The 26,482-nt window shown below is 47.4% G+C and overlaps 2 protein-coding genes across 2 annotated transcripts in view; one reads left to right on the forward strand and one right to left on the reverse strand.

Moving 5' to 3' along the window:
* Positions 1-1,052: 1,052 nt before the first annotated feature.
* DMBT1 (deleted in malignant brain tumors 1) overlaps positions 1,053-26,482 on the reverse strand; it is a gene marked incomplete at both ends in the record, with an annotated part of 99,546 nt that continues 74,116 nt past the window's right edge. Inside the window, 8 exon segments of the mRNA XM_082854440.1 lie at positions 1,053-1,297; positions 5,711-5,758; positions 5,761-5,958; positions 5,961-6,026; positions 7,937-8,009; positions 8,013-8,089; positions 8,092-8,153; positions 9,869-10,022. Coding sequence (XP_082710566.1) covers positions 1,053-1,297; positions 5,711-5,758; positions 5,761-5,958; positions 5,961-6,026; positions 7,937-8,009; positions 8,013-8,089; positions 8,092-8,153; positions 9,869-10,022 — 923 coding nt within the window.
* LOC309971584 (uncharacterized protein C10orf120 homolog) lies at positions 20,674-23,319 on the forward strand. Its single transcript, XM_082854746.1, has 3 exons — positions 20,674-21,336; positions 21,543-21,618; positions 22,157-23,319. The coding sequence occupies exons 1-3, from the start codon at positions 21,137-21,139 to the stop codon at positions 22,910-22,912; spliced, it is 1,032 nt and encodes a 343-aa protein (XP_082710872.1). The 5' UTR covers positions 20,674-21,136; the 3' UTR covers positions 22,913-23,319.

Genomic DNA, 26,482 nt, shown 5'->3' on the forward strand with positions numbered 1-26,482 from the left:
AGCGAAAGTGCTGATTCTTAAACCACTGGACCTCCAGGGAACTCCCTCTCCTTGATATATTTTGAAAAGGGAGAATTGAAAAGGGAAGAGCTTTCTCACTCTGACTCAGTGCAGTTTAGTGCCACATCTGTGCACCTCCTGCACCATGGCTCACACTGCCTCTGGAAGGTGCTGCCTCTTGCCCCTCACTGGCTTTTTGGAAACAGGCACCACGATGCTTCTCACGGGCTTTAGGCTGCTGTGGCTCTCACTACTCTGCAGCTGCCATCAGTAAGTGATGGGTTTTGTTATCTTCACACTGGTTGCCAATTACCCATCCATAAGCATTTTGCCTTGGTTGGGGGACATGGGAGCTATAAAGGCAAACAACTTGTCAGAGTTCTAACTTGGCAAATCCTTTGTTTAACCAAAGGCACCAGAATAAATCTCATCACTGTAAGAGCCTAGCCTGGGGTAACCCACCAGCCCATCAGTGTAGGCCAAATATCCTGAGGAATGGGGAGTGTAATACAGTTATAAAACTTAAAGAGAAGCGGGGCATGGGTATGAAAGGCTGGGATGAGACAGCAGAGCCTGAGACAGCGAGGGTTCTGCCCAGGACTCTTTGGGGATTCAAGGGAAGTTGTCTAGACTTCCTATGATTATTTGTCCCCAACTAGAATGAGAGGGATGGTGAGGGCCCGGGCTCTGCTTCTGGGGCATGATGAGGACTCTCTGCACAATGTTATGATTTAGGACTACCAGTTAAGAAGCCACAGGTCCCCAAAAGAATGCCACGTAAATATAATAGTCAACCAGCGAGGGCCTTCTCTTTTCCTTACCCTTGTTGGATCAAATCATGCTTGACAGTTGCAAAATCACCAGGATCTGGAGAAACCACACAGGTTTCCACAAAGAGCCGCAGGCAGGGATTGGGGCTACGGAGTGTGACCTGGAGGAAGACCTCTTTGCTCTGGCTGGCGTAGTGCGGCCCCATGCTCCCCACGTGCTGGGACGTGGGCAACTCGAGAAATGATATGGACACATCGTAGCTGGCATTCTCCCTTGGGACGTCAGCCAACTGCTAACGGGCCATCCACCTTGCAGGTGAACGTGAGCTGAGGCACCTTGTGCCGTACAATGACTTGGCCAGGGTGGCCCTGTGTCTGGCCTCTGATGGAGTTGGAGTAGCTGAGAGAGCCGAGACTTTCCTGGGAGGAGAGAGGCAGGTTGGTGACCAGTGCTCCTGGCTCCCTGACAAGTACTTTCTTCATGAGCAGAGACCTCTGCTTCATGTCCCCCACTTGGAACCAGTTTTCTGAGAAGCTGGAGGGCATGAGGCTTTGGGCATGACCTTGCAGGTACCTGAGGCCATGATGGGTGACCTTATGTCCTTGTTTTTGGGAGTTAGGGGTGCATGCAGCGAGCCCCTAGTGTGTGAGTCTGGACTCCCGTCTTCCCTCCTGCGAGGGCCAGGCCATGGGATGTGAAGTGGGGTGGGAGGTCCACGCTGGCTGCTGGATTCTTCCACTGCTCCTCCCTGCTCTTGACCCCAGGTCAGCCCTGGCTCCCTGTGAGCTGTGGGCCTGGCCCTGCTGACCTTCGCGCTCAGCCATGTTCCTTTAAATCCAACATGACTTGAAGGGGCCAAGGGGGTGCTGAAGGCTGATGAGCAGGGGCCACTGCCTCTGGCAGCCTCCTTCCTGTAGCCTGGTGGGTCGCCAGAGACTCACTCTGCCCAGGGACGTTTGTTCAAGGAAGCGTTGGCTTGTGCAACTCAGATCCAGTGACAGTCTGCCTTGAAACCCTCCAACGACTGCCCTGTCAGCTTACAGCAGTGTTTCTCACTGATCTGCCTTGTTTTCCTTTTTTTGCTTCTAAGAATCAATGTCTCTCTTCCCCCTTGAAGGGGATGTCACCCTCGTTGAGAGGACACAGCTAAGAAGGAAAGCTAAACTCCAGGACCACATGGCCCTGCCCACTTCCAGCCGAACTCTGGGCTTCCCGTGGCTGCTGGGCCTAAGCCTCTCCCTCGAGCTCTCCAAGCTGGCTGTCGGCTTGGGGGCTCTGCACTGGCTGACCCCCTGCCTGGAGCCCTTGTTCCTCTGTACTTGGCTCCAGCTCCTTGTTCAGGCCTCGGCTCTTTGACCACCCTGTCCAAAGTGGCCCCAAAGCATTTTCTAGCCTCTTCCTCGTTTGATTATCTTCTTAACCCTTTTCACTATAAAGGACTCTCATTTGTGTGTTTATCCAGTGCCTCTCTCCCTTCTCTCGAATGTAAGAGCCGTGGAGCTGTGGCCCTGTCGGTCTTGTTGGCTGCTGTGTCCTCAGCACCTAAAAGGTTGCTCATTCACTGACTCAAATCAGATACAGGAGGACCTTTTTATAGTGCTGTTTTTCCCATAGGTGGCCTGGGGCTGGTCACCACTGCAGGTGGTTCCTGACTTCTGTGTCCTCTGGCCCCAGCACTGTGGTCAGCACATGAGGTTTGCAGGGGGAGCTGGGCCAGCCAAGGCTAGAGAGGACAGCTGCAGGGCTCTCCCTGCTGGCCTGGAAATGTCTGGGGCCTGCTCTCCTCCCAGACACCCGGGGGGTTCCAGCATGGTTTCTGGGGCAGAAACCTCTGAGATGAAAACTAGAATTTTTAGAGCGAAAGGGATAAGAAAGACCATGGTCTGCACAACCAAAGAGACAAACTGCGAAGCATGGAGTTGAAGTGGTCACTTAGCGTCATGCAGGTGGTTTGAATGAATTCAACCTCCAAAAATACCAAGCATGTTGGTTTTGGGTTTTCTTGGCATGTGTCTAAACAGGGATGTGAAAGAATAGATGAATGGCATAGGGATCTTGCTTTGGGACATGTTACATTGTTAAATGTACCTACAAAAATGATTTTGTGGTTATACACTCTTCCTGGAGAAGGAGCCTGACAGACTTGAAATGACTCCCCCACAAAAGTGACTTCCTCCTGTGAAAACAAACGAGAGAGCCGGGGCTGGGTTCTTCAGGCACGCAACGTGCATTTTCCCGAGTACAGAATCCAGAACTCCAGCAAGCTCGGAAGTGAGTCACAAACTGGGAGGGGATCGTGCTGGTGTAGACGCGGTTGTGGCTTGGCTGGTGTAGACGTGGTTGTGGCTTGGCTGGTGTGTGGCTGTGCCCTGAGAGGGGGTGAGGGAGGAGGAGAGATGTATGACAGGTAGGCAGGACCCTACGACTGTAGGTGAGACTGGAAACGGATTGGATACGTACATGGCAGGTATGGGGTGTCCAGTGACACATCCTTAATGCTCTCCCCAGCTTCCTGCCGTGCAAACCAGCCCAACTAAGATGCAGACAATCCGTCTACTTGTGAGGGCTCCGTCCCACCACCTCCTTCCCCTCATGCCGGCAGGACAGCAGACGTCTGTTCTACTTTCATGAATTATCACCATGATTCCACCCTTTATAGGTTATACTTTCAGCAGAAGAGAGTTACCTTGTGGGATAGGTGCTTGGGGAATGGCAGCTGCAAAAATCAGAACCAAAACAATCAGGAAAAAGCTTGGCACGATAACATCACCTAGGTACAAATGAATGAAGCTGCTACTACTCTTGAACCTTAATATATGGTGTGGACACACTCATTCCTCTTTTCTCCCTGATCTGAGATGCAACCTCTCCCCTTCTTGCAGTGATTCACCAGGAAATCACAGACAACACACAGTCACATGATTTGTTTTCTCTTCTGTGCTGGGGTCCACCAACCCAAGGGCTGTCCTGAGACTGACCAGTCATGAGGCATCACCTACAGTAACATCTGGGCTTATGAACATGCCACAGTGCCTGTAGAAATTTATCAGGTGCCAAAATGCAGAGGGACAATGCAGCTTTCAGACCCGGAAAGCTGAGAGCCATGGTGGGGAAAGGTAGGTTGGACAAGTATTCCAATGAAGTAAGACGGGCCCCTTCCCATAGTTCTGCCTCTGCAACCCGCACCAAAAGGGCAACCTACAAGGGATGGCAACTTCCACCTGGGACGCCCTCGGAACCTGGACTGGAGTGGGTAAGAGGCTCCCAACGCGTGTCCCTCCAAATGCACCATAGTGGTGCCAGCCCAAGGTAGGGACAGCTGCCAGCCACCTCGCCTGGCCCCCAAACACTGCGAGGAGCGCCCCTGACCCCGACTTTCCCGACCCAGGCCACCACTGAGGGCAGAGAGTGGCACCAGTCACTGGGTAAGGCTGGGAGGAGGGTGTGTGGGGCCCAGGGTGCCAGTGAGCAGGGAAGCAAGCGGCTGAGAACTTGTTCTGGAGAGGCAGGCAGATGCAGGAGGCAGGACCGTAGGTGCTCTGATGCAGCAGGAGTCTGAGTTAGGAGGTCACTGCTGCACATCGACTTTGAGTAGGTTACCTGAAGAAGGTGTACCTTTCTCTATTCCTGCTGTGTTGGCTAAGCCAGGAGGCCCACAGAGGAGCCCCAAATGTTTTCACTTCCCCAGTCTGCTTTCTACCCACTGGGAGAGTTCGACATTCAGTGCTGCTTTGTTTACTTGCATGCTTTCACTCTCTAATTTGTATCCCTGAGAGGTAAACCTTTCCTCCTTCCTCTCTGTATCAACCCTTTTCTCAGCCACTGTGATGGAACCATCCTCTTTCCGTCCCCTCCTGCCGCTCTGTGATCTGTTGTCCAGAGAGGAGAGTTTCAGATGCCATTTCATTTGGGAAATGTGACTTTTAGCTCGTTGACCATGCCCCTGGTTCTCAGCCTTGGCTGCATGTTGGAATCACACAGGAAGCTTTAAATACCACTGATGACTGGCTGTGACCCCAGAAGTGCTGATGTGACTGGTCTGGGGTGCAACTTGAGCATCGGAAGTTTTTAAAGCTCTCTGGGTGATTCCAGTGTCTGGGTCCAGACAGAGGTTAGATTTCTTTTTTTTTCTTTTTTAATATAAATTTATTTATTTATTTTTGGCTGCATTGGGTCTTCATTGCTATGCATGGGCTTTCTCTAGTTGCGGCGAGCGGGGGCTACTCTTCGTTGCGGTACATGGGCTTCTCATTGCGGTGGTTTCTCTTGTTGGGGAGCACGGGCTCTAGGCGCGCAGGCTTCAGTAGTTGTGGCACATGGGCTCAGTAGTTGTGGCTCGCGGGCTCTAGAGCGCAGGCTCAGTAGTTGTGGCGCACGGGCTTAGCTACTCCACGGCATGTGGGATCTTCCCAGACCAGGGATCGAACCCATGTCCCCTGCATTGGCAGGCGGATTCTTAACCACTGCACCACCAGGGAAGTCCCAAGGTTAAATTTCTTATTCACTTTGCAGAGATAATGGGTTCAGGGTCAGACCTACCTGGGGGTGCAGGAATCACATCTGGAACCCAGTCCCCTGCATCTGCATGCATTAAAAAGAGGTAAATTTAGGAAATTTAAGTTAAATTTTATAAAATCAAGTGGTGGCTTTCTAGTGTGGGCAAGTCCCAAACAGGCAGGCTTCGTCTTACACAAGCAAGAACAGGGCATGTTTAGACTCTGGAGAAGCAGTTCCAGACCTGAGAGAGGCTGCAAGGAACAGGACCAGAAAATTGTGTGGCCCTGGAGTGTGTGTTCAGAAGAGAGTGTGGCTCTCAGCGTTCTCTGCCAGCCCGGCTGAAGGGACATTCATCTGTCTGGTCACCTGGCCCTGCTCTGTGCACACCTTCCACCCGAGATGCTGAAAGACCAGAAAGAACCTGCCGCAGGAGGAGAGGTACCTGAGCAGATGACGCCAGCATCCTCGTGGTGACCACAATTGTGGTCTACCAGCCAGAGCTGGGGCACTGGCCAAGGTGGTTCTTGCTTCCCGAACACTGACTGTTGTCCAGGAGGATGTCTCCAGAGCCCAGGCTGAAGTGGGCCGTTCCAGGGGCAGTGACGGCCCTTCCATACCCCAGCTGTCGGCAGACGACCTCAGCTTCATTCAGGTCCCATAGGTGGTCACACACGGTGCCCCAGGCCCCTCATGGAGGATCTCCAGGCGTCCTAAGCACTGTCGAGAACCACCCACCAGCCGCAGCTCTGGTCCATCTTCTAAACAAAGCAGGATTTTATTTATTTACTTATTTTTTTGCGGTACGCGGGCCTCTCACTGCTGTGGCCTCTCCTGTTGCGGAGCACAGGCTCCGGACGCGCAGGCTCAGCGGCCACGGCTCACAGGCTCAGCCGCTCCGCGGCATGTGGGATCTTCCCGGACCGGGGCACGAACCCGTGTCCCCTGCATCGGCAGGCGGCCTCTCAACCACTGTGCCACCAGGGAAGCCCAGGATTTTATTTTTGAGTGTAGGGAGTTTTAAGTAAGAAGGATTTCTAGCTCCTGTATTTGTGGCTAAGGGAAATAAATGCAAGAATGAAGCCTTAAGGCTGTCTTGATTCCGTAATACGTTGGGCTGAAGGTCTTAAGAGTGAGACAGGGGCGGGTTTGGATCCCAGCTCTACTGCTCCCTAGTTGTGTAACCTTTGACAAGTTATTTCATCTCCCTGGGCCCCAGTTTCCTCATTTGTAAAGTCGGGCTTCTAGCAGCATGTATCTCAGAGGTGACAAGCCAACAAGAGTGTGACTATAAGGCACAGTGCTTAGCCCCAGCACACCTTGGGTTCTGCAGATCTTGCAAAGCTGGGTTCCTGGGGAAATGGGTTCCCTGCTGCTTCTTTGGACATGTCTTGGATAAGTGCTTGGATAAGTGTAGATTTAGTCCCCTGAAGGCACTTGGTCACAAGGGTGTCTAGGACTTCATAAAGCCCAAAGGGAATGGCGTTTTCTGGACTGACAGGCTGTGTCCAGCTGGAGTCACCTGTGGTCTCCTGGAGACACCCTAGGGACAGTCTTCCCTTACTGTGTCCACAGGCTCTGCCACCCTGGCCTTCTTTCAGTTTCTCTAATATGTCCAACTCTTTCCTCCCTGGGAGCAGCCCTTGCATTGCTATTCTCTCTGCCTAGAATGCCCCTTCATGGTCACTCATCACATATAACCTCCTCAGCAAGGCCGCCATCCCCATTCAATCCACAATAGCACCTCCTCCACCCCAGGCACTGTCTTCTATCCCATCTGGCTCTGTATTCCCAGCCTTATCACTACCCCCCAAATCATCTTGTTTATTTACTTGTTTCTTATGTCTTGATCCTTCCCCACTCACCCAAATCCACGCTACTGTAAACTCCACGAGGGAAGGACATTGTACTGTTTACTGTGTCCCCAGCACTTATAACTGGACCTGACACAGAGTAGGACCTTAGTGAAGATTATTGGATGAGAAAATGATGATCTTGAGTCAATGAATGGTCTGGATTTCAAATGCTGGACCTTATTTAGCCTCCCCAGGGCAAGATCTCAAGCATGCTTTTGAAGGTAAATATATAAGGAATTCCCTTACTCAGAAACAAACACCCCCCAGCTTCAAAATACACCCAGGGAGTTTCCACCCAAATTCCTAATGACCTGAGTTACTGGGGCCCCACAATCGGCAGGTAAGTATGCTTTCTGGGTGCAAACTGGACCTGGTCCTGGAATGACAGGCTATAGCGTCCATCCATTAAGGAGTCCCCAAGCCTCTTATTTGGGTGAGTCTAGGGTCCAATGCAGGCAAGATGCAGAGTGAACCAGCTGGTGGAAGGAAGAGAATTCTTGCAAGTTTGACTTTTACATTTCAGCACCCTGGACAGTTCCCAGGCAGCCGGCAGTGCCGGATGCAGCTGTGGAGAGGAGCCGCCTGCCCATTCAACATACAGGCTGCACGTCACTGCCTTATTTCATCGTTCATGAGCCCTCTTAATGGAAAAATCTAGCAGCGATGCAGCAGGGCTTGTGTGTGTGTGTGTGTGTGTGTGTGTGTGTGTGTGTGCTTTTAAAACTGAATCCCAGGCCTCTGCTAAGAGGGGGATCCCTTAAATTAGAAAACTGTTCTGTCTTTTCAGGGCCAAAAACCTGCTTGAAGCTTCCTACCTGACTCTCTTTCGCCCTGCGGAATTGCATTGAAAAGAGCATAAAAGCCACTGTTGGCGATCACAGAATCACTTCAGAACACCACAGTCCTGATGTCAGAGGAGGAGAAAAACATCACAGCTACTGAGGCACAGAAATTGCCCATGGACAGCAGGCAATCCTGGGGCTGTCAAAGATTTCAAGTGAGTCATATGGGCATCCAAGGATGTCTTCCAGCCTGGGGGAATCACAGCGGAGGGTTAGCGGCAGGTTAGGGCATCCTAGATCTTAAAGTTTGAAAAGTATGACAATCACAGGATTAAATAGTTGGATTGTACTTTAAATTGCATATTAATATATAAAATATCAATTAACTTTTTCAGATGCCTTATTAACAGAACTCTTATTATCTTTGTCTGAGTAATGTGTGAGGCTTATGGTTACAACTTAGTAATAGAAATTTAAAAATCATAACGGTTTTGGCCAATCACAACTTACACAGAACATTAGGAAATGCGAATATACACTGCAGATAAAATCTGAACAGTAAAATCATCCCAGTGATCAGCATGTAACCAACATCACAGCCTGATTTTCCTACCTCTGTATTTCACAACATTTTCCATACCCAAATTCTTGGGGAGAAAAAACTTGATTTTAAAATAAAAATAGGGACTTCCCTGGTGGTCCAGTGGTTAAGACTGCGTGCTCCCAATGCAGGGGGCCCAGGTTCCATCCCTGGTCAGGGCACTAGATCCCGCATGCCGCAACTAAGAGCCCGCATGCTGCAAGGAAGATCCTGCGTGCCACAACTAAGACCCGGCGCAGCCATAATAAATAAATAAATAGATATTAAAAAAATAAAATTAAAATAATGTCAGCATATAGAAGAGTATTTGCACTTTGGTAATTATCCAAAAGGATGTGTATGAGAGCTGATTTTGAAGAAATGGGTAATGACAGGCTTTAGAGGTTTGGGTTCAAGGCTCTCACTTCATTGTGGGCTGTGTCCTTAGGGTTTTAGTCAACAAAGATAACGTGTTTCTAGGATATCATTTGTCACAGGGCATGTTGGACTCCGTGGACCGAGCAACAATTCAGTGCATGATAAAGGGGGATTTTCATAGCATTTCACAGTATTGTTGTGTTTGTAGCATGATGTGTGTCACAGACAACAAGAAGAAGGGATTTGTACAGACTCTGCTTACAGAACCATATACTGGTGAAGAGCTAGGCCATCTACATCCAACAGAACTAGAAGGTTGGCCTTGGGCCAGTTAGTTAACCTCTCTGAGCCTCAGCTTCTTTGTCTCTAATTGGGATGAGAAGGACATCTATCGTAGGGCTAAAGTGATGCTGGAACATGACAAAGCATACACAATACATAGTACAGAATCTGAGCACACTAAAAAAAGTCAGCTATTACTTTATGTCCTGAAGGTTAAAAAATGGCAATGACTTAGGAAATTCTATCCTTTTTATATCAGAGATGAGGCAATGACTCTACCATCCCCTTTCACTCTGTGGCAACATTTAGAGGATGTGGGGCTCAAGGCTGGAGTAGCCAGCTAATGTATGTGTATGGAAAGCCTCTTAATTTTTAAGCTTGTTTAAAATGTAAAGAAAAAGAAAGTCTAAGAGAATAAATATTGGTACCCAGTGTATAGTGAGGGCAAAGCTGATAAGAATATTTTTAGAAAAAAGTCAAAAGAAAAACCATCATAGGAATGTTAAGTCAAATATGTTAATAAACCACTTATTGAATTTTTCAAGCAAGAAGTAGCTCATTGGATAGCACTACAAAAGCAACTCCAGCTTCAAACTGGAAAGAATTTGGCATTCTTCTCGTTTTGCCCCTAAATGTTTCCCACTAAAAGAAACATCTTTATTATGATTTCACAAGGCCATACTCTTATTTAGGTGGACTCTTCCCTTTAAAAGTTGTTTTCTTACTTCAAAGTTGGAATCATGAGTTCTATGCGGAATTTTTTAGCCACGTGGATCTCCCAAACACACTGGACGTCTGTTGGGTAGTCTCCTGGATGCAGCGGACTGGAAAATGAGCCAGAGACACTAGAAATGACCCCTCCACAAGAGTTACTTCCTCCTGAAATGACAGGATAAAGGACGCCAGGAGGTGCCTCCATGGCATCACTAACGACTGCCTCACAGCCAGCGGCCTGGTGGAGTCAGGCTGCCGTTGGATGGATCTTTAGTCTAAATGTCTCCTGGGAAGGAGAGTCCGTTCAATCTAATTCTTATGGGTCAGAAAGTATTAATGCGTGAGAGCTCCCTGCCTTTCTCCCTCCCTCTATCATCTGATGAAGAAAATATTATCTTTGTCCTGTCTGTTTACTCTCTCCTCGCTCTTTCTAAAGTGGAAGGGTTCTCGCTTGCTGGGAGAGAGGCAGAGCAGATCGACATGAGGGTTTGGGAAAGAGAGACAGAGACTGAGGCTGGACATGCCTGGGGAAGGGGTGAGTCTGACGAGGTTTGGGTCTGAGGAATCTGAGATGGAGGGAATGGGGGTGGGATGGACTGTTTTGGGAGGTTATGACTGGGACCTCCCTTTCACTACTTTTTCATCACTTTTTCTGGGTAGATTGTGTTTTCTTCAACTCAGTATCTACTGCAACTGGAACTTACAGGTTTTGGATTTATAAGAATTAAACAAGGGGCTTTCCTGGTGGCGCAGTGGTTAAGAATCTGCCTGCCAATGCAGGGGACACGGGTTCGAGCCCTGGTCCAGGAAGATCCTACATGCCGTGGAGCAACTAAGCCCGTGCGCCACAACTACTGAGCCTGCAAGCCACAACTACTGAGCCTACGTGCCACAACTACTGAAGCCTGTGTGCCTAGAGCCCATGCTCCACAACAAGAGAAGCCACCGCAATGAGAAGCCCGTGCACTGCAACAAAGAGTAGCTCCCGCTTGCCGCAACTAGAGAAAGCCCGTGCGCAGCAACGAAGACCCAACTCAGCCAAAAATAAATAAATAAATAAATTTTATAAAAAGAAAAAAGAATTATACAAGTAAAATCTAATTCTTCCATACTAGTTGTCATGTTAATATCAGTTGATACACACACACAAACATACATATGTAAAGCAGCATGCCACACAAAAAAGTAGAAAACTTAGAATTGTCAAATTATTTTAGAGGAAATTTGAAAACATAATGTTTTATTGACCTTGTGGCCAAATTATGAAGATGCTTAACTTTCTTCTTTCTGTTCTCCCCTGCCCACCTCCTCCTGGAATCGCACAGATTCCTGGCCTTTCCCACGATGGATGGTGGGAAGTGGTGATGGGCACAGAGCGCTAGTGTTGACTGCGCTTGTAGGTTACAATAACTGGGCCTCATCATGCTGATGCTGAAACCCCGGGGAGCTGGCAGGGGGTGATGAGCTGGTGCCCGTCATGGGTGTCCGCTGCTGGACGGTGCCCAGAGGCAGCAGGCTGAGAACGGCCAGACAGACCGAGCCACATTCTCTTCAAGTCCCTTGTCACCCTCCTGCCTACTCTGACCTGGGCAAATCCACACGCCCCCTTCCCAGCCTGAAAGTCAGCATTTACAATTTTATACAAAACTTATTGTTCCCCTTCATTATATATGGATGTCGGCATTTATTCTGCTACTTATATCCAGTTATTTTCATTAAAAACATGCTTCTTAGCAGACTCACAGATATAGGGAACAAAGTAGTGGTTACCAGTGGGGAGAGAGAAGTGGGGAGGGGCAATATACAGGTAGGGGAGTAAGAGGTACAAACTGTTATGTATGAAATAAGCTACACAATGTGGGGAATATAGCCAATATTTCATAATAACTATAAATGGAGTATAACCTTGAAAAATTGTAAATCACTCTGTCATATACCTGTAACATATAATACTGTGCATCAACTAAACTTCAACAAAAGTTTTTTAAAAAATCATAAAACAACAAGTCAGCATTTACAGGCATTAGAAGTACTAATGCCACGCCCCTCGGCAAGGCTGCAGTGGGGACAGAGACGCTCCTCCGATTGAGTTCCGGCTGCCCTGCCTCCTTGTGGAAGGGGCTGCAACAGGATGGGCTTGAGCAGCAAGGAAGCAGCCCCTCAGCCACGCCACACCAGCCTCTCTGTGCCTTTTCCTGAGCACACCGCCTGGCATCTCCTATGATGGTTCTCTTGGCATGGAGTTATCACCATGTCAATTTAAAACAAGCGGCTACCTGTTACGCGATCCTGAGAAGCTGTGGAAAGACCCAGAAGGAAAAAAAAAAGATAGATGACCTCCAGGGGAAAATAGTCTCATCTACTAGGTTAGCAAAATGTAAAGGGTCTCCTTAGAAATGTCCGTGTACTTAGTGCAAACTGAGAAAAGTCTGAAGGTGCTGAGAGAATTCCTGTGGTAGGTTAAAGAAGGCCACAGATTCTCGGACATGCCTCTCGTCGCGAGGTGGGTCCCCTCCCTTGAACCTGGGTGGGCTCTCTGACAGTCTGACCAGCAGAGTATGGCAGAAGCGATGCTGTGCCTTAAGACACTGGCAGCTTCCACTTCCTGTCTCTGGGAACCGTGGCTTGCTCGTGGCACCCTGAGCCACCCCGTAAGAGGTCTGATTACCTGGAGAGACCTTGGGAATGTGAAGAGGCCCTGAGACTGCCTGGAAAGGAAGAGGGCCCCTGGCTGAGCCCTCCAGGGCTCCACCAGAACCCCAGGCATTGGAGTGCAGCTGTCCTGGACTCTCCAAACCAGCCACTAGGTGACCCTGCTCAGTGCTATGTGGAGTGGAAGACTCTCCCAGCCAAGCGCTGCCCCACAAAACCGTGACAGACAACTAAGTGGTTGGTTTTTTTGTTTGTTTGTTTGTTTGTTTTTTGCAGTACGTGGGCCTCTCACTGTTGTGGCCTCTCCCACTGCGGAGCACAGGCTCCGGACGTGCAGGCTCAGCGGCCATGGCTCACGGGCTAGCTGCTCCGGGGCATGTGGGATCTTCCCGGACGGGGGCACGAACACGTGTCCCCTGCATCGGCAGGCGGACTCTCAACCACTGCGCCACCAGGGAAGCCCTGTATGCATACTTTTTAAAAAGCCTGTTTCTGTTTTCCACTTCTCTCCAAATGTCACATTGTTTATATGCCACCTTGAAAGATGCAATGAGTGACATGCATATGAAAAGACCCTTTTAAAATATTACCATCATCTTGAGTCACAGAGACAAAGAACAAGAGTCCTGCCAGAAAGAGATGTGAGCGATGTTTGCATTGAGAGGAGCTGAAGGCGCATTCTACCTTCCTTGTCTGATGTCTGAGGCCTGCTGGACCCTCACTCTCACCTTAGCGAAGAACAATTCTCATATCTTTCCTGTTGTAACAAAGAATCTGCACTTTCCAAGTCTGAGCGCCAGTGCTGTAGACGAGCACCACTTTCCATGTTCAAAATGATCCTGACACATCCCCACCCAGATAAATCCCGGAGTAACGCAGGGTTAGCAAATTCTGACACAGAGACAGCGCAGAGCTCTTCCTTCACAGTTCTTCCTTCATCTGGTTCCAACTTGTTCCACAGGACCCTGGGTCTACCCAAATTCTGTCTCTTTAGGTTCCTGGCATAAAGTTACATACTGGATACAAAGGTGAGATTGCTCCTTCCCCAAGTCAGGCTGGGAACTGGGAAGTTCAACTGTGAAGTCCCCCTAGGGGTAGAGCACTGGCCCCAGGGACTCTTCTGGAGGGACAGGGCAGAGAGGAGCTGAGTGGCCAGACTTGGCGTCTCCAGCTGAGACTGTCTGGTGCTGGGGTCCCACAGCGGTGAGTGCTCCAGAGAGGCCCCCGAGCAGATGCAAGACTCTGGGATTCCAGGATGACGGAAACCCCCGTGGGACAACGGCAAATTTTACTTCCTTCCTCCTGTTGGCAAATCTCATTCCTACTTTTGTTCCACTGCAGAAGGGAGAGGCCCGTGTGAGAGATCAACTCTCCCCTGCAGCTGGGCAGAGACCGCTCGCCAACACTGACTCACCCCACTCAGCAAATGCCCTCAACCTGCTTCTCTTCACCCATCTCCTCTACTGCTCCAGGCCCGCTGCAGTTTGTAGAGTCTATTCCAGGCCAAAAATTAATAGAAAGCCCGGGAGGTGGATAAACTTGCATAGCCTTTCCCCAAATTCTCATGCACCTTATCTCTGAACACCCATAGTTTGCCCCATGGGAAGTTTCTCTGAGCCCCTGGCTGTTAAGAATCTTCCCAGTGTTGCCAGAATACCACCTTTCTTGCACCAGTTATAATGTGCATTATTACATTCTACACTGACCTTCTGTATACCTGTGTCACCCCATTTTGTGAGATCTTCTGCAAAAGAGAGACCCTGTCCTGTCTTTTTCCTCTGTTTCCTCAACATCTAGCAGAGTTGAGCTCATGGCGTGCTTGAGTGGAGGCATGCGTGCACACATGAACATATGTATGCATGTGTGAGTACCAAAGAAAGCATACCCAGAGAAAAATGTTCTCCCTACAGAGTGTTACATTCAAGCAGACATTTAAGTAGACTAAGTACCCTGCTTTGATACCCCTGTAACATGCATCTATAACGGGCAGCTTTTGCCAGTAATGTCAATACTTGTAAAATGTGCAGAGCAGACATTTAATGGTTAGTCCACTGTCTAGGGGGCTTCTGTGCATAAGAGAAGAAAAAGTGAAAAGTTTGTCCACCTACCAGTCAAATGCCAGTCTCTTTCCATCACTATATCCCGACCCTAAATGTGCCAGGTCTTTGCCTCTGTATTTGGTGGCTCCTCCTTGCCCTGGGGACTCAGCTCTGCCACTAGATCACAAGACAGGCAGGAAGGAGCGTTCCAGATACAGGAAGCTGTCCATCCCCTGGTCTCCTGCTTTGTCTGGTTGCAGTGGGACCAGCAGAATCATGGTCTGGTTTGCCTGGCACCATCTGCACGCCAGGCTAATACAGAAAGTTGTTATTTAAAGATAAGGGAAACCGCAATTAACACCCTCCCTCCATAATCTGATAGAGTCTTGGAACTGCTAAGTTGTTTCTGCATTAGCCTACGGAAAGGTAAGATGATCTTCAACCTGATTCTCCAAGTGAGTTCAGGCATTGTCCCAGCTACAAGCCTAGGCAGGTACTTCGGGCTTCATGGGAAGAGGGCAGGTTTCCTGAGCACGGATTTAGCAGTGCCTCTAGTGGTGACAGAGGGACAACAAAAAAACCCAACTCATCCTACAGCAGAAAGCCAAGGAGGCGAGGGTAATTTGAAGCTAGGAAGGGGTCATTTTAAAAAGAAAACACTTGGGCTTCCCTGGTGGCGCAGTGGTTGAGAGTCCGCCTGCCGATGCAGTGGACACGGGTTCGTGCCCCGGTCCGGGAAGATCCCACATGCCACGGAGCGGCTGGGCCCGAGAGCCATGGCCGCTGAGCCTGTGCGTCGCAACGGGAGAGGCCACAGCAGTGAGAGGCCCGTGTACCGCAAAAAAAAAAAAGAAAACACTTGAACGCAAATCTGTCGAGATAGAAAGTTGACTAGTGGTTGCCAGGGGATTAACTGTAAGTGACCATGAGAGATCTTTTCGGGGAAATATTCCAAAACTGAATTGTGAATTATACAATTCAGCAAATTTATTAAAAATCATTGAATTGCATGTCTAAAACAGGCAAATTTTATGGTAGGTAAAGTATATCCTGTGGCCCAGGGCTTCTTGGTTCACTTACAGTGCTATCTTAGCTATTTTTTTTTTCCATTCCACAAATATTTATTGAGTGCCTTCTATGTGTCACAGACCATGCTGGGACTGTGAAAATAGCAATAAATAAGATTTTAAAAGTTCCTGGTCTCTTGGAGCTTACATTCTAATGGGAGGAGTGAGATAGTAATAAAGATAACTACAGATCGCTATAAGACAGTAATTCTTAACCCACATGGTAGGACCACCTGGAGGGCATCCAAACATCCCAATGCCCAGGCCACACCCTATCAGACTCTCTTGGGTAGGATCTTAATAGCAAGACAGGCAGCCAAAGGAGAATTCTCAAAGCCTCCTTTCAGACCGAGAAGGTGGTGTTGCACAGTGGTCTGCGTTAATCGGTGAGGGAAGGGCTAGGGAAGACCCTCCTTCTTGTGCCCTGGTGTCTGTTACCTCAACTCACCTCCGTGGGACAGATTCCACTGGGGAGGGGGAGTCCTCCTTGGTGGGCCTGAAATTCTGGTGGGAAAAAAATAAAAAACACATGCAGGCAGGAATATCGTCATCCTGGCCTAGATTCTGAGGTCTGATTAGATCACCCTTTTGGGACTTGACCTTCCCCAGATAATAATCTGTTCCCCCTCAGTCAGAAAAAAAGAATTAGAGACCCTGCTTCTGACACTGCCATGTGACCAAGCATTCCCCAGAGGTCTAAATGGAAACAGGCCTCGCCTTATCCATAGGTTCCACTGTTCTGGGTGGACCTCCCAAAGAGGCTCCAAAAGTGGACCTGTTTATTCCTAAGTAACTATTTGTAACAACTCTGCTTGAGCCAGCATCTCCTCAATCCTTATGCCAAGAGGAAGCAGACAGGAAGCTGGAAACTGGATTGATTTTTTAATTGTAATTTTATTGGAGTATAATTGATTTACAATGTTGTGTTAGTTTCAGGTGTACAGCAAAGTGGTCCAGTTATACATATACGTACAATTGTTCTTTTCTAGATTCTTTTCTCATATAGGTTATCCCAGAATATTGAGTAGAGCTCCCTGTGCTATACAGTAGGTCCTTGTTGGTTATCTATCTATAGATAGATATATAGATATAGATATCAATATAGATATCTATATCTATATATAGATATCTATATCTATATATAGAGAGATATATAGATAGATCTATCTATATAGTAGTGTGTGTATGTTCATCCCAAGCTCCTGATTTATCCCTCTCCCTCTTGCTCCTGCTTTGGTAAACATAAATTTGTTTTCAATATCTGTAAGTCTGGGAAACTGGATTTTAGAAACAGGTTGGTGCACAGCAGGTGAATCCTGACCACAAGTCCTCTGGGCTGACTCCGTGGGGGTCCGTGTGGAGGCTGTGTGTCATCTGATTCCTCACGGGGCCACCCAGGTGCCTGTCATACTTTTCTGTGTGTGGGATTCACCCGGGGAACTTGTTGAATTGCAGATTGTGACTCAGTTGATCTGGGACAAGGCCTGAAATGCTTCATTTCTAACCTGCTCCCAGGTTATACCACTGCTGCTGGCCCCCTAGCCACACTTTGCGTAGCACCTCGTGCTGAGGAGTCCCACACACTGAGTTGCAACTTTGTTCCTCTGGGACCAGCAGCACTGGCCTCCTCTGGGAAGTTGTTAGAGGTGCAGATCTTTAGGTTCCACCCCAAATCTACCGAATCTCTGCATTTTAATAAGATCTCCCCGGAGGGTTATATGCACATGCACGTTGGAGAAGCACTGACCTAGAAGACCTGTCCAGGAGGCTGGTCTGCCCAGAGCCAACGGCTTTGTAATGGGAACTATGATTTTAAGGCACACAGCTGCTCATATAAAGTCTGGATATAATGCAATGTTAGAAAGGAGCACCATTCTCGTAACCAAGGGGGCTATCTGCATAGGGAATCTTAGCCCAGGAGTAGGGGGATGGCTGGTGGGGCTTTGCAGAGCCACCTTTCAGTGAGTGGCAAGATCCACCAGAGGGAGCCAGAGCCTAGGAGGTGACTGAAGGGACAGACGTGGCAGGGGGGAGAAGAAGCCCGGACTTCTTGTGTACGACTTGCACACACAAACACACACACACGCAAACACACACCTGTACACATACTCCTTGATAGCCATTATAATAATAAATTGGAAAATGTACTTAAAGAAAAAGAGGTAGAAAGTGAACACTAAAGTTAATAAGATGAGGGTAAGAAGTTAAGAAAGTTCAAAAGAAAAACGTTTTTAGAGAATAATATAAGAGAACTCATAAATATATATGCAATATAATATAGTAGAGTATCATTTCTACCTAGGATAGGAAATGATTTCTTAAACAAGTCATGAAAAGCACTAACCATCAAGGAAAAGACTCATAAATTGGAGTGTAGCTGGCATAAAAGTAAGAAAGGAGAGAGGCCAGTCTAGAATAGGAGCAGATATTTGCAACATAGGTTACTGGCAAAGGGCTTATATCAAGAATATGTAAAGAAGTTGTACATATCAATAAGAAAAAAATATTAGAAAAAATAGACGAAAGACTTGTTGAATAGACATTTCACTAAGGGTAATCTCAACGGGCAATAGAAAAAGTGTTCAACCTCATTTGTAATCAGAAAGCGCAAATTAAAGCCACAGTGAGATATCACAAGACACCCATTAGTGTTGGCAAGAGGGAATTCTCATACTTTACTGGTGGAATGGTGAATTGTAGGGACACTTTGGAATAGAGCTGAGAATTCTCTAGGAAATCAAAGCTACACGTATCCTAGGGCTCAGCAATTCCACTCTTAGGTATGCACCTGACAGAATAAGTGCAAGGAAACATGACAAGAATGTGCCCCAAATTTTAAAAAAAACAGCCTAAATGTAAACAACAGAAGACTGATTAATAAATGAGTCTTCTCTTTGAAGAGAAGGTGGCTTCTCTTTGTTTCAGAGCACAGGCTGTAGTTGCTCGGGCTTCAGTAGTTGTGGCACGTGGGCTCAGTAGTTTTGGCTCACGGGCTCTAGAGTGCAGGCTCAGTAGTTGTGGTGCACGGGCTTAGTTGCTCCACAGCGTGTGGGATTTTCCCAGACCAGGGCTCGAACCCGTGTCCCCTGCATTGGCAGGCGGATTCTTAACCACTGTACCACCAGGGAAATCCTATTCTGTGAAGGTGTTTTTGGACGAGATTAACATTTAAATCAGCATACTTTGAGTAAAGCAGATTGGCCATTGCTCCATAATGATGGTGGGCCTCATCCAATCAGGCCTGAAGAGAACAAAGACTTATGTCCCCTGAACAAGAGGAAATTCCACCAGTGGACTTGCATTTCCACATGGGCTCTCCCTGGGTCTCCAGCCTGCTGGACCACCCTGCAGATTTTGGATATTCCAGCCCACACTCATGTATGTTAATTCCTTAAAATAAATTTCTCTCTGTCTCCAGATCCCACCCCAAACCTATCATTGCCATGGTGACATCACTTCTGGGCAGAGTGGCAGGGTGCCCTTTCTCACTCTCCTTTTCCCTGATGCCTGGAGGAGCTGAGTCCTGACAGTGCCACCCTTTTCTACCTGGACCTGCTGGGACAAGGCCATAGCTTCTCCATCTCAATACCTGGAGGTAACCAGGCTGCTGGTACATGGCCAGCCCTAGAATATCCCCCATCAGCCCACAGTCCACTGCTGATGTCTCTGTGAATTTCCTTCTAGTCTTTTTTCCTCCTGCATATTTGTATATTGACAGCATCCGGATCATACTCTATATATAAAGTTTTGTATTCTGTCTTTTTAAAATATCACATTACATCATGAGCATATTATTGGAAATTTGACAAAGACTTGATTTTTTGATAGGCCCATAATATTCTATCATGTATCATTCATTGGTTGTTCCACAAATATTTGTTGAGTGCTTGCAATGTGCCAGGTGTTGTGTGGCTTGTGCAAGCAGTTGACTGTAGGACAAATGTGTGAGTCAATGAATACAGGGCAGGAGGCTCAGAGGCACTTGTTGCTATTTCCAGGTTCACAGCTGTTCCAGGTAACTGAACTTTCCCAGGTAAGAGGAGCACCAATGTATTTTGGGTGGCTGGCATCGGTATAAGCACTGGACCGAGCTCTAAATATCCCCATTTGGGGATGTTTCCTGGTAGAAGCAAAGGAAAGCTTTAGGACCAGTACTTGTCAGAGACAACTTCTTCCATAAGCTGCTTCTTTACTTTTTAAACTTATGTTTTCAATAGGTAATATGCTTACATTGTTCTAATATTCAAGACGAAATAATAATGTACACAGTGAAAAGGCTCATTCCCACCTCTTCCTCATCTGCCAGGTACCCACCTCTGGTAACCATTTTTATCATTTTTTTGGTATGTATTATTCTAGAGTTTCTTTATGCAAATACAAGTTTCCTTTCCAACACAAAAAAGTCATCTACAATTTATATACTTTTGCACCTTGCTTTTTGCACGAACAATATTTCTCAGCGATATTTCCAAATAACTAAAGATCTTTTTATTACTTCTATAGTCCTATTACTCCTATATAGTATTCCATTATATGGTCAACCATAACTCTCTAGCCAGTCACCTGTTAATGGACATTTGAGTTTCCCATTAGGTTTGTCATCTCACACAAGGCTGCACTGACAAACTTGTGTATATTTTATTTTATACATGTAATTGCTGGGTCAAAGGGTAAACACACTTGTAACTTTTGGTATATATTGCCTAATTACTTTCTACAGGATTGTGCCAATATACATTCCCAGCAGCAACACTCTTGACCCCACTTTTGGGCAGGAACCCAAGATGATTGCTTATTAGGTCAACAGGCTGAACATCTGCTCTATACTAGATCCCATGATAAACAGCCCCAGTGCAAAGAACAAGATGCTATTGGCACCTGCTTTTGAGCAGAGGGAGAGGCAGACCTATTTATTGGACAAGCAAGTCAATACGTGACAAAGCACTATAGCATGATACAGGAAGTGCTGTGAGAATGTGGGCCAAGGGATAATTTATTCTGCAAGGAAATCTTCAGAGGAAGCAATAGTTAAGCTGGGCCCTGAAAGATAAGCAAGTTGTCTAGGGGGAGAGAGGTATTTGAGACAGCGGGGAGCATGTCTAGAAGCTGATTCCAAGAACCATAGATAGAGTTCATGGATGGAGCATGAGGAACTAAGACTGGAGCTAAGATTGGAGAGGCAAGCCAACACCAGGGAGAGACTTTAGCTGATGAGCCTTCATCCTGAAAGAACTGAGCAGTCTTTATGGGCACATAAGTGGCAGTGACGTGGTCAGATCATCTCCCAGCCACACTCTCTGCCCACTCTATTCCTTTAGACTACAACACGCCAGGAGCGTGGTAGTGTGCATCCATTTCACCCCGAGGGGTCATTTGTTGCCTAAACTCAGACCTCACAATAGCTCCACGTAGGCCAGTTATGATGCAAGAAGTTTGTGACTGTCCCTTGGGTTCCCATTAAAACTGTCTTACAAAGAAACTCCAGGCACTGACACCTCCCATCTTAGCCTATTGCCAGAGTATGATCAGAGAATGGGAGAATGGCTGTCAGAAGACTGGAAAACAGAGGGCTAGAGATTCAAGGGCCCAAGAAAGGATGACTACAGAGGGGAAGTCAAATAAGAATGGAACACCAGTCCAGGTATTCAATATAAGCGATTCCTTTCAGGATAAAGACTCCCTGTGCTGCCAGGGGGATCCATGTTCTGCTTCACCATTGGGGTGAGTATGACCTGTGCTTCTGGTCTATTCCTTCCCACCCATGTCAGAACCAGGCCAAGTGGAGGAGCCCACTCTAAGGCTGTAGAAACCCTGGTCACAGTGACCCTACCCTGACTAATGTAGAATCACCCTTTGGAGATTTCCCATTCCAAAGGGGAAACTAGGAGGACCCTTTCCGAGTTCTAATACACCTCTCTGCCTTCCAGGATATGGACCAAATTCTGCAAATCAGACCCACGCGTTGCCCTCGGAAAATACTCCCCCTTGGAAAAAGAGATCCTAGTAAGTGCTGTGAAATTTATACACAGGAAAGCCCCATGGAAGCCACGCAGTTAGGCTAGGGGAGCCAGAGGTTCAGAAACCACCAGCAATAGAGAGGTAAGTCTCCCAAACAGCAGACTGGAGTTGGCCACTACTTGGCCGTTGTGAGCTAGTGGCCTCCACACCTGCATAGCCAAAGCAAAATGCTCTCTTATTTCGAAGTCCCAAGTAGGAATATAACTACAAGTGATAACAAGTCACGGAAGCTGCCTTTTCTCAAGCCCTTATCCTGCACTAGTTGCTTTCATGTATATCTTATGGAGACCTCACAGGGGCCGGTAAGATCAATAAAATTCTTTCAAATTCATAGTAGGTAAGAAGGAGAGTCAGGAGTTGAACCCAGGCTCGTCTAACCCCAAAGATCTGTGCTCTTTCTCACTACCCAGGGGCTCGGGCACCCTCAGCGATGGAGGGTGAAGGTGCCACTAGGTAGTTGTTCCTGTGGGTCCCCCCTACTCCTGTCCCGTTGAGATTTTAACCATCCCTTTCCCGTTGTCAGCGTCTAGGTGGTGTTCACACCATAGCATCCAGGAGGTTTCTGACTTATAAGCAAGAAGAAGAACGGAAAATGCTCAAGGAACTACAGGTGCTGTCTTCAGACTATAAAAGGGCGGTGGAATATAGGAAGCAACTCACCCCTCCTTGTGCCACCTGTGGACCCCTAGAAAAAATATGGACGGCGAAGGTGATGGTGCCCCCAGAGGAGTTCAAAATGCCGCAGCGGGAGAGGCTGAACGTCAGCAAGCACATAGAACGAATGCAGCTCGCTCGAGCCCTGAGGAATAAGCAGCCTCTACCCTACATTGAAAGATTTAGGAGCTCTTTGCTTCTGTCTGGAGGGGGCCTGGGCCTCCCGGCAAGGGACAAACCTGGGGAAGGCAAGGATGACCGAGACGCCGATCCCTGCGACTATGCCCATCAAGAGAAGAGAGATGAGGCAGAGAGCAAAACCACGAAAAGACAGGAAATAAAAATGAACGTAATTTTCAAGTCAGAAGGACCAAAAAAATGTGTGACGTACCATCCAAATGATCTGAAACCATTCCTCCCTCCAAAAAAAGCAGAAAGATCCATTGCTGGCTTAACGAACAGAAATCTTTTGCACCTGGCCGAATTCCCTGGCGACCTAATGCTGCTGAGTCAGGATTTTATATCACGGGGAATCCACCCCAGTGACGTGTCAAAGGCCAGTTGCCTGGAAGAAGGCAGCGCCTGGAAAGAGTACATGCACAAAGCTGCTTCCCACCATTATTAAAGTTTATTTATTCCCCATGGAAACCGAGTGCCCTGGTCCTTATTACTCCTGCAGCTCTGCCCCAGGTGGCTTCCCTCTTTCTCTTTTTTTCTTTCTTTTCTTTTCTTAGCTTTAAAAAAATTTTATTTAAAAAGTTTTAAATTTTATTTATTTTTAATTTTTTTAAAATTTATTTATTTTATTTACTTATTTTTGGCTGGGTTGGGTCTTCGTTGCTGTGCACGGGGTTTCTGCATTTGCAGTGAGTGGGGGCTACTCTTCTTTGAAGTGCACAGGCTTCTCATTGCAGTGGCTTCTCTTGTTGCTGAGCACGGGCTCTAGGCGCATGGGCTTCTGTAGTTGTGGCACGTGGGCTCAGTAATTGTGCCTTGTGGGCTCTAGAGTGCAGGCTCAGTAGTTGTGGTGCACGGGCTTAGTTGTTCCACGGCATGTGGAATCTTCCCGGACCAGGGCTCGAACCCATGTCCCCTGCACTGGCAGGCGGATTCTTAACCACTGCGCCACTAGGGAAGCCCCCAGATTTTTATTTTCTGTTGGAGTAGAGTTGATTAACAATGTGTTAGTTTCAGGTGTACAGCGGAGTGATTCAGTTATACATGTATCTATTCTTTTTCAAATTCTTTTCCCATTTAGGTTATTACAGAGTATTGAGCAGAGTTCCCTGTGCTATACAGTAGGTCCTTGTTGGTTATCTATTTTAAATATAGCAGTGTGTACATGTCAATCTCAAACTCCTTAACTATCCATCCCCCCCACCCTTCCCCCCTGGTAACCATAAGTTCTTTCTCTGTGAGTCTATTTCTGTTTGGTGGCTTCCCTCCTTTTCTCCTTACAGGACCCGATCTCCAGGGCGTCCTCAAGGTAAGACCTAGCTGCTGAGGCTTCCTGGTGTCAGGCAGTTGTTGGCTGTCAGCTGCTCCCCCGACCCAAGCAGCCCAGGCCTTCGCAGGACGCAGACTCCTCCTTTTCATCTACTCCCATGGGACCTGCATCAGTTACCTGCTTCGGTGAAGAAGGCATCCCAAAATTTAACAGCTTACACCAACTTTCATTAATTTAGGTTACAATTCTAATTGTGGGTCAGCAATTTGGGCTGGTCTCAGCTGAGTTCCTCCTGTGTCTGCAGTCAACGGCGGGTCATTTGGGTGGTTCTCTTTCTCGGGGGAGAGCTATCAGCTGGGTCAGTGGGAGTGATGGGTTACATCTTTCCTCTTCCAGCAGCTGTAGCAGGCCAGCCCCAGGCTTGTTCACGGGGCTGCTGCAGGAGCCGAGAGAGCAAGCAAAAGTCTGCAAGGACTCTTGAAGCCAAGACCAGAACCGGCACGCCACCACTTGGCCACACTCTGTTGGCCAAAGCAAGATACACGGCCAGGTCCAGATGCAAGGGTGTGTAAATGGGCTTCACCTCTTGTTGGGAGGAGGTGGAAAGTCGCACTGCAAAAGGGCATGAGCTCAGGGAGGCTGGTACAGACAGGACTGTGGCTGCAGTCGGTCTGCCCCAGAGCCCCTGGGGCTGGAGCTGGGACCAGCCTGTAGCCCAGATCGGGGGAAAGAACCCTGCTCAGGAAAGAGGCTGCCCAGGCCTAAAGGCTAGAGGTCTGTTCCATGCTCCCCACTTCTTGCCTAGACATGCAGCTTCTACCTTGGAAGGCAGAGCCAGCCTGTTCCCGGCCTGATCTCTGCCGCCTTCCTCTTCTGCACAGCCACGTGACTTACACCCTCCCCATCAAGTCAAGTGCAGGCACGGGACACGCAAGGCTGTAGCAGGCACAATTCCTTTGGATGTGTCAGGAGGATAATCCAAGGTCCCTGCGGTCAGTTATTGCTACTCCCATGAAGGCCCTGCCTCGGCCCCAAGGTGGCAGATCTGGGAGATATTTCAGTGTTTGAGAAGATGACACATTCGTTTCTTGTCTGCATCTGAAACCCAGAAGGATCCCCCGGTTAATCACACGCTGTCCTCGGCAACTCTGCACAGTTGGAAAGACACTGAGCTTGCCCACAGGTACAGCTTCCGGGGACAAGGCCAGCATTCTTTCTAGATCGTTCCTCTCCGTGGATTTTTCACAATTGGCTCTTTCAGAACCACAGCTCTCCTCCAAGCAGAGGGGGAGTCATGGGCGGGAGGCTGACCCTTTCCCATTTTCCAGGAGAACTCCATTGGCCATAGCCAGAGGTTAAGAGGAAGTATTGTATCGGTAGCAGCTATTGCCAAGAGAGCGATTTAGGGAGAGGTAGCATAATTCCAGAGTCATCAGTGGAAGAATCAGTATAAACCAAAGGGATGCTCCAACTTTTCAACTGGGGCAAAGTTGGAAATTAGGGAGAAGGAAAATATTATTTCCAATATTGATATAACTTCTCCAATGGCTGTAAAATTGTGAATATCAAAGCAACACATGAAAACTCAAACCGGTTTGAAAACATTTGAAAGCTATTTAGCTGGATCCTAAACATTGCTCAAGATCAGCTCTGCAATGTGGTAGAAAGTTCTTTGCATGAGAAGCGAGACCAGTGCTCCTCTTAGAGATCTACCACCAACCAGCTGGGAAGTGTGGGTAAACCACAAGGCTCTCTGTGACTCAGCTTCCTCAGCAGTTAAATGAGCTCATCAACTAGAGCATCACCAAGGTCCAGTGCTGGGATTCATTTAACTAGCTGTTTGCAGTGGAGTTTGCATTGCTCACCATCTGCTTAGTGTCACAACCTAAGAACTGTGTTACAGCACCAGGTGGTGCTGGTCTGGAGACATTTTCACTGAGTCCAGTAGTCACCTCTGAGAATAGATCAGGGAAGGTGTCAACAACCTTGTTGATAGTGTCATTTTAATTACAACAAACATTAATTACTTGGAGTCATCCAGAAATAACCCACAGTTAACCATACAGGTTTGTGTATCTGTGTGCTATCTTCTAGGAAGTATATATGAAAATAAACTTAGATTTATTTACTATTAAAGGTTTCTGAAAAATCTCTGAATGAAGTATGGATTGCTTCTAACTGCTTACCTGGAGTTATATAAACACACCCAGATGATAATATTTGATAAAAAGACAAGTGACCTGAAGAGCCTGCAAGAGCCTTAGGCTATGGTGAAATTTAATTAAAAATTTATTTCTAATTAAAAATATTTTTATTGAAGTATAGTTGATTTACAGTGTTTCAGGTGCACAGCAAAGTGATTCAGTGATATATTTACATATATGTATATATATGTATATATATTTATACTCTTTTTCAGATTCTTTTCCATTATAGGTTATTACAAGATATTGAATATAGTTCCCTGTGCTATACAGTGGGTCCTTGTTTATCTATTTTATATATAGTAGTATGTATCTGTTAAACTCAAGTTCCCAATTTATCTCTCCCCGCCGCTTCCCCTTTGGTGACCATAAGTTTATTTTCTACGTCTGGGAGTCTGTTTCTGTTTTGTAATAAGTACATTTGTATCATTTTTTATTTAGATTCCACATATAAGTGATAGCATATGATATTTGTCTGACTCACTTCACTTAGTATGATCATTTCTAGGTCCATTCATGTTGCTGCAATGGTAATATTTCATTC

Source organism: Leucopleurus acutus, assembly GCF_964270905.1.
Source record: "Leucopleurus acutus genome assembly, chromosome: 14".
In the NCBI taxonomy this organism is placed as follows: Eukaryota; Metazoa; Chordata; class Mammalia; order Artiodactyla; family Delphinidae; genus Leucopleurus; species Leucopleurus acutus.

Excerpts from the sequence above, each read along its gene's own strand:
- LOC309971584 (XM_082854746.1), top strand. The coding sequence starts at position 21,137 with ATGATCAGAGAATGGGAGAATGGCTGTCAGAAGACTGGAAAACAGAGG. Across the intron at positions 21,337-21,542 it reads TGTTCTGCTTCACCATTGGG|GATATGGACCAAATTCTGCA; the intron begins GTGAGTATGACC and ends TCTGCCTTCCAG. Across the intron at positions 21,619-22,156 it reads CCTTGGAAAAAGAGATCCTA|CGTCTAGGTGGTGTTCACAC; the intron begins GTAAGTGCTGTG and ends TCCCGTTGTCAG.